The sequence below is a fragment of the Hyposmocoma kahamanoa genome, unplaced genomic scaffold, assembly GCF_003589595.1.
Source record: "Hyposmocoma kahamanoa isolate Upper Pololo Valley unplaced genomic scaffold, ASM358959v1 101, whole genome shotgun sequence".
Classification (NCBI taxonomy): domain Eukaryota; kingdom Metazoa; phylum Arthropoda; class Insecta; order Lepidoptera; family Cosmopterigidae; genus Hyposmocoma; species Hyposmocoma kahamanoa.
This window is the reverse complement of record NW_020653333.1, coordinates 2,316,074-2,323,755: the sequence shown is the minus strand read 5'-3', so window position 1 is coordinate 2,323,755 and position 7,682 is coordinate 2,316,074. Positions and strand designations below refer to the sequence as shown.

General features: G+C 36.6%; 1 protein-coding gene across 1 annotated transcript in view; it reads right to left on the bottom strand.

Annotated features, from left to right (window-relative positions):
• Positions 1 to 2,931, bottom strand: part of LOC113230362 (sodium-dependent noradrenaline transporter-like) — a 36,716-nt gene extending 33,785 nt beyond the window's left edge. The window contains exons 1-2 of the mRNA XM_026464268.1: positions 2,890 to 2,931; positions 1,730 to 1,811 (exon numbers count right to left, since the gene is read on the bottom strand). Coding sequence (XP_026320053.1) covers positions 1,730 to 1,811; positions 2,890 to 2,931 — 124 coding nt within the window. The remainder of the gene's footprint in view (positions 1 to 1,729; positions 1,812 to 2,889) is intronic.
• Positions 2,932 to 7,682: the final 4,751 nt, after the last annotated feature.

Sequence of the window (7,682 nt, the reverse complement as noted above, 5' to 3'; positions counted from 1 at the left end):
TGTCCTGAAACACGTTACGGTTTTTTTCATTACACCATTTAATGTTTCACTATTTTGACATATTGACAAGTTATTCTTTTCCCGATTTTTATTTCCCCAACAAACCGTTTGACCAATGTATCTAATTGAAAATTTTTATTTTGTAAAAAAACTATATCCATGATACATTTTTGTTATATTATTAAAGTATTATAATGTCGCACAATACAACTCGTCAAATTAAAGCAATTCGCATCTTTAGAAAACATGGTAAATGAGATGCAAGTTAATTTGGTCAGGTTGTAGTCACTCGCTTTGGTCGTCCGGATCGTGCTGCTTTTTCATATACTAACCCAACCTAAACCTACAGGAGGGGATCGTACCGTCTAGGTAATGCAAAGAAATTCGGTTCTGGCACTGTCCGGCCGCTGCCGCGGCACGCTCGCGTCGTTCACTCGACTCTTGCGGCTTTATCATATACTAACCTAACCTAAACCTATAGGAGGGAGTCGTACCGTCTAGATAATGCAAACAAATTCGGCTCTGGCACTCGACGGCCGCTGCCGCAACTCACTCGCTATGCTCTCTCGGCTCGTGCGGCAATTTCATATACAAACCTAACCTAAACCTACTGGTGAGAGTCGTACCGTCTAGGTAATGCAAACACACAATAAAAAAAGGTACTCTCCTCGATTCAGTTATTTATTGAATACTGAAGACCATTGTTTTTAAATTACATTTCAGATAACCGCAAAAATAATATATTATATTAGCATAATGATATGATGAAAATTACGTAAGTGGACATGCTGTGCACCGGCAAAGTACAGTCCAGAATTTTGGAGCTGTATGGTAAAATTGTATGGCGGTATTTTATCTAAGAATAGTAATTTTGTCGAAACGAATTTTCAGCAATCTAAATTATATGGAAAACAAACAGTACAAACAAACATGATCAGACCAATCAAACTTCTGCCCAAAGAATACGTAATTGTAATAATTATTCTAACAATAGGTTTTCGGACAAACGATACTTCTGCTGTAAGACATTTCTGTGTTGCAAATTTATACCAAAACTGTCATCACACTAATGAAAAAAGTCGGACCGTGTTCGGACTAATGAAATTCGGAAAAAAGAAATTCGAGTTTGTGATAGATTACCGAACTGAATGTGTCCGAACGGTCGGAATTGGCACAAGACCGACAGAAATGGCGTATTTTGGTGTCGGAGGCCAAGATCCACTTCAGTCGCTGAGCCAGCGAAATAAGTAAGTAATTTGAATAACTGCATTCACAGATTTATTCTTAAAAGCTTACCCGAGCGGGAAATCAACGGAAAAAATGACCGGCGTAAAAACAAATTTAAAAAATCAGCTTTTTAGTATCTACCTTTTTAAATTTCAATACAATATTTATGTACAATTGAAATGCATTAAGTTCCTGTCCACGTACATTTTATTCATACTAGATTTAAATAATTATTTAAATGAATACCTAAATGAATGAAATATTTTTTATTGCACTTTTTTATACATAATAGACACACGCTTTTGTGATATGATATGAGGTAAATTGGGATATGCAAAAGTGGTTCAACCAAATATTTTATGGGATTTTTACAGTAGTGTATTTTTAGCTATACCTACACCTGTATAATAGTAAAGTACAAGTTGAATTGTAAAAAACGTTGAAAGTGAATACAAAGGTTAAACAGTGTTGTAGTGGTTTTTTAAATACCTAAAAAATTTACCCCACTCCCGCGCCGGTTTCACGCCGATGACGTCGCCGAATATCCTAACATTACTGATTATTTTTATAACATGATGAATCAACTGTATTACGGTATTATTACACTTACTCTTATAACACGAAAGTGTAACCACGGAGCCTTTCGTCGATTTGTGATCTGAAAAAAAAAGATAAATAGATAATAATGTAATAAGTTCCAGGACCTCGGCTCTGACTACCTATCCCTACGTACCCTTTGGTGTCGAAACTCTTGACTTGACTCTTGACTGTCTTTTTTATTAAAAGAATTTGTAGACTGTCTAGGAAACCCAAGGGCTGGCAGCTACCTCACCCAACATATTAGCATAGCAACACAAAGGGGGAACGCTGCCAGCATCTTGGGCACCTTGCCACATGGGAACAATTTTATTCATATAATTTAATTCTAGTTTTAGTTTCTAGTATTTGGGCTTTTATTGTACCAATGTATTTGAACTTATTGTCCAATCAGAATAATAATTAATAATATTAAATAAATTATAACAAATAAAGTAGTCGTGGTATTGGTTGACCTACACATCTGCAAAGTAATTTAGTGATGTGTATACATCGAGTATATAACCAGAAATAGAGACGAAATGTCATTTAATTTATTTGAAAATTATTCTGCCAAATCATTACGGTGACAACTGCGCCCCGATTGGCCAGGGCCCCGATGCGCCACAATTGACGGGTGTTGTCAATTGTTTCATTTCACATCGACCAGTTTAACTTAATCTTTGCTATAATGGACGAAAATTTAAAAATTCCATATTTAATATTTAATGTGATTCCGTTGTTTTGTAATTAGATATTTTGCTGTTTTTTCCCACACCACCGAATGGAACAGCCCATTGTTAGAGATATTATATGTTGTTTACAATACAGAATATTTTTGGTGACGTACACACTGGTCAATTGTTATTCAGCTTTTTAATTTGTTATTTCAGCGCAAACGAGAATTGATCTTTATAAGGCCCATTTACCTGATGAGTTGCCAGGGACGGAATGCCCTTGTTTCGTCTCTATTTCTGGTTATATATACTCGATTCCCACACAGCTTTGGGCACGCGTGGGAACTGCAGCTCAAGTTCTCTCAATAAGTGAGGAGGCCTGTGCCGGTGAGGACTAAATATAGGTTACCCAGCACGCCTGCAACGCACCCACCACCATAGCCACCGCCATGCTCAACGATTTCTGGCTCAGATCCGGGAGGCCGCTCCTCAGCCTCAGCGCTTTAAGATGATTGTAGTAAATTTTGTAAAGTAGTCTGCATTTATTTTGTTTCTTTGTTTAGTTTTTAAGTTTTGTATGTTATATTTTTACATTATCTTTAAGTTTAAGTCTTGTTGGATGCTTTGGCTTACGCTGTAAGTCCGCAAGAATGTTTTCTTTATAAATAAATAAATAAATAAGTTAACCATATTATTCATTATGTCAAAAATTAAAAAATAGTCTGTCTGGGAAATCCAAGAGCATTAGTATAGCCATACAAAGGGGGAACGCTGCCAGCATCTCGGGCACCTTGCAACACAATTTTATTCATATGATTTAAAAATCCTAGTTTTACTTTCTAGAATTTAAGCTTTTATTGTAATTATCAAAATAACAAGTAATCATAAACATTTATATTAAAACAGTATTGAGCTTACTGTTATTGAGAGGGCTCGAGACAATTCGAATCCCTAAGGCAGCATGTATTTATGACTTTAATTACTAAGTTACGAACATTTATGCCGTGGTATCCTAATGGTTTGACCTACTGCCTCTCAAGCAGAAGGTCGTAGGTTCGAGTCCAAGCTCGCACCTCTGAGTTTCTCGGAATTTATGTGCGAAATTTAATTTGAAATTTATCATGAGCTTTTCGGTGAAGGAAAAGCTCGTGATGAAACCTGCACGTTGAAGAAGGTTCACAACTCTCGGAAAACGTGTTAAGTCCCCAACTCGCATTGGGCCAGTGTGGCGAACTATGACCTAAAACCTCGTCTGAAAGGAGACCCGTGGCCAGTAGTGGGACATATAAATAGGTTGATGATGATGATGATGAACATTTATGAATGCAAATGTTTCGACGACCTCTGTGGTCGAGTGGCTTACACACCGGTTTTCATGGATTCGCTATCTCTGAGGTCCCGCATTCGACCCCCGGCCGGGTCAATGTAGAAAACGAAATTTTCCGTATTTCTCGGGTCTGGGTGTTTGTGGTACAATCGTTGTTTCTGATTTCCAATACAAGTGCTACAATTACTTTTATTTTATAACATCGATATACAATAATTGCAATGCCACTCAGAACTTTAAACCGTAACGATCTGAGGGGCATGGCCACTCCGCCCGACACCCTGAGACATAAGTTGACAGGTCCCATGTGCCTGTAATTTCACCAGCACCCTTGCTTGGCGGCAGAAATAAGTAATAGGCCAGTACTTCCCTGGACGAACTCTTTCACAAGAACTTTTACTGCTACTAAAACTACTTACCGGTTGTATTAAACAACACGTAAGCAACAAATATATATATAAGCCGATATGTCACGGTTACTTTTTTGACTTAAAACATTGCCTTACAAATAAATGGACGACGGGTCTAATACAAAAAAATGTCCCAAGTCAACCAATTTAAACGTAGTGACATGTAAAGGAATATGAAAAAGCTAAAACGTTGAATTTAAATTGTAATGTCATCGCAGTACTGTCTAATTTTGCTTGCTTCGCTGCCAGTCGAACAAACGAAGACTAAAGCGTGAATGACGCTCTGTATACGATTTTAACGCCCTATAAGTTCGGACACTTTTTAGCGCGGACCCGACGTCCATATAATTGTAAGTCAATGACTTAAAATGTCACTTTTGAATGGCGTTGGTGAAATTACAAGCATATGGACTTGTCAACATAAGTCTCAGGGTGATGTGCGCAGTGGCAGTGCCCCTCAGATCTTTGCGATTTAAAGCTCTGAGTGGCACTGCATCTGTTATGGACGTGTAGCTTACTATCAGGGGCTCGACGACGTTCGTCCCGTCACTTATATTATTAAAAAAAAAAGTTTTTACCCTGAAGAAAAGAAAACTTATGCACAGATTTTACTACCTAGGTATAATTAATTTTCAAAATAAGCTTAGCTCTTCTTACTTTCCACGGTCGATATGAAAGTATCCACCTAATTACGAAAATGGTTCCATAAATTATCATTTGCCATCAGAGACTCGATAATACCTATCTACTGATTGAATAATTCCCCAGTCAGTTCAGCGGAGACCAGAAAAATTAACTTTCGAAGAACCTATTAAGTAAAGTATAAAGTTGCCCGATTTTATCTGACAGGAGCTTTGTCAGTATAATCAGCAACAGGCAAAGAGTGACCTCGAAAGGTCTGCGAGATTTTGTTTTAAGTTAGAAAGAAGTTTTGAATAGAAAATACTACCTATACACCTAGTCAACTTTATACTGGGCGAAATAATCAATGGGACAAGAAGAAAAACTATCTTAAATACTTAAATTTATTTTTTTCACACGTTTTTTGAAAAGTTTACTTGATCCGTGAATCTAACGACAGAAGTCGATAGTAATATTCGATTAATATTGGATTTCATGGGTGTCTTTAATAGTCAAACCCAATTTTTATTGGAGGGATTTCATGCGCATAATTTTATTAATCTTATAGATTAGTGCAAAAAGTATAGAGTATTATTTTTTACATTTGTAGTTGGTATGATGCCCGGCTAAAGTAAGCGTTTAAAAAAATCTACGAATACAAATATTAAATTTAAAAAAAATAGTTTGTTATAATTATTAATACAAAGATCGAACACTCAGAAAAAACACTCAAAAAAATTCATTCGATCCGGTCGGATACGAACCGACGTCTTCTTGCATACCGTGGCAGACGCTATACCAATTAAGCCACGGAACGAACCAACGGACCTCACGAATTTCTCTATGTGCTTGCGTCGTGTCTTTGTACTTGGTCTTTCAATGACTTTTTAGTCGTAGCGCCATCTATGAGAAATCGTTGACCGATTCATCACCCAATTAGTACCTTTACAGCTACCAGTCCTGGCGAGAGATGTCGCTATTCTCTGTATTATTTAAATTTTTATTGAATTGATATTCAATTATTTTTTGTGAAATTACTCCACTAGTTTGTTATAATTGAAAAACTGCCTCCGTGGCCGAACGGTTACCATGCCGGACTGCCACGCAGAGGTCCCAGGTTCGATTCCCGGGCCGGGAGAAATGTTTGTATGGCTTACATTTATTTCTCTCGTGAGTTTGGGTGTAATTTGTGGTTGTCTATGTGTGTGTCCATGGCACCCGCGACACAGGGTTTCCCTAGTGTGGGGCTATGTTGAGTGTGTGCGTTATTTAAAAAAAAAAATTTAATATTTATTTAAATTATTAATACAAAGATCAGAAAAAACATAATTTTTTATTAATTAACCGGATCGAAGGAATTTTTTCTGAGTGTTTTTTCTGAGTGTTCGATCTTTGTATTAATAATTATAACAAACTAGTGGAGTAATTTCACAAAAAATAATTGAATATCAATTCAATACAAAAATTTAAATAAAAAAAATAGAATAAATGTTCCTTTAAGTAAAATTGGCTATCTTAACCATTGAAGGTAATTCCTCTTCATGTCCCATTGATTTTTTCCACCCTGTATAATTGATGTAATGTTGAAGATAGATTTAGTACTTATCTAAGAGTGCGTTGCACTATATAATATAGAAATAAAGAAAGATAAAACTGTATTGTATAATGTTTCCTATATGTTTGGTGTTTGTTGGTTCTGCCGGTGCTTGGTGAACACGTACCTCTGTTAAAATTGTTCTAACGAGAATTATATATCATTTAAAATACTGCAAATCAACTTTATTTTATATGACTTGTTTCTAACAAATAAAGTTACGTGTTATAACATGAAAGTCATAAAAATAATACAAAGTATATAAAACAAATTACGTACCAGATGTGAAATTTTATAACTCTCTCCAAAAGTTACCTACTAATTTCGTACGTAGAAACTTTAAACCTATCTCCTGAAAAGTTGTCTTTCCACAGATATGACCTTATTACACCACAGTCGCGAATTTATGAATGAATAAAAATTAATAACAACATTGATTTAACTTTTTTATTTATATTTAAAATTTGACGTCTCGATTAAAACACCCTGTATGCGTTAACCGTTCTGTCATTTCTTGTCTACTCTATATCTACTTGATATCTACTAATCGAACATTAGCAAAAAAAGAGTAGGGTGACCACATTTACTATGCGACCGATCTAATTTCTGTATAGACGTTAGGACGCCTTCACATTATGTCATAACGTTTTATTTATCGTTGGACGACTGTCGCGTCTAGCCTGCTCCCATATCACGACTATCTATAGTGACTGTGTAGTGGACGTTCATTTTATCGTAGAACGAACGACTATCGTGTCTAGCTGTTCCCACTAGATCGTAACTACAAATCATCGGTTCACGGTAGCCGCCTTGTCGTTTGCACGACAGAATCGTTTGAAGTTGCGATTATTTGTCGTCACATTTTTATCGTGACGTTTTATTTATCGTCGAATGATTGTCGCTCTAGCTCTTCGCATTGTCACGACAGTCAATTGTTGTAACGTCAAAACGACATGCTCGCAGACTGCAGACTTGTTTACGCGACGGTGTTTGACATCAGCTATATGTTCTTTGACATTTTACCTTAAGTGAGAGGTGTTACAGACAAGATCGGAAGAGTCCTCAGTCGTGCATCTATCACGACCTATTTCAAGCCCCTAAGGAAGATTTCTCAGTTCCTGAGATCCGTGGAATGTAACATCCCTTTACAGGATGCAGGAGTTTACAAGCTTGACTGTGAGTACGGTCTCTCTTATATTGGACAAATGAAGCGAAGTATTTGTACCCGCGTCAAACTGGTTGAAAACTGT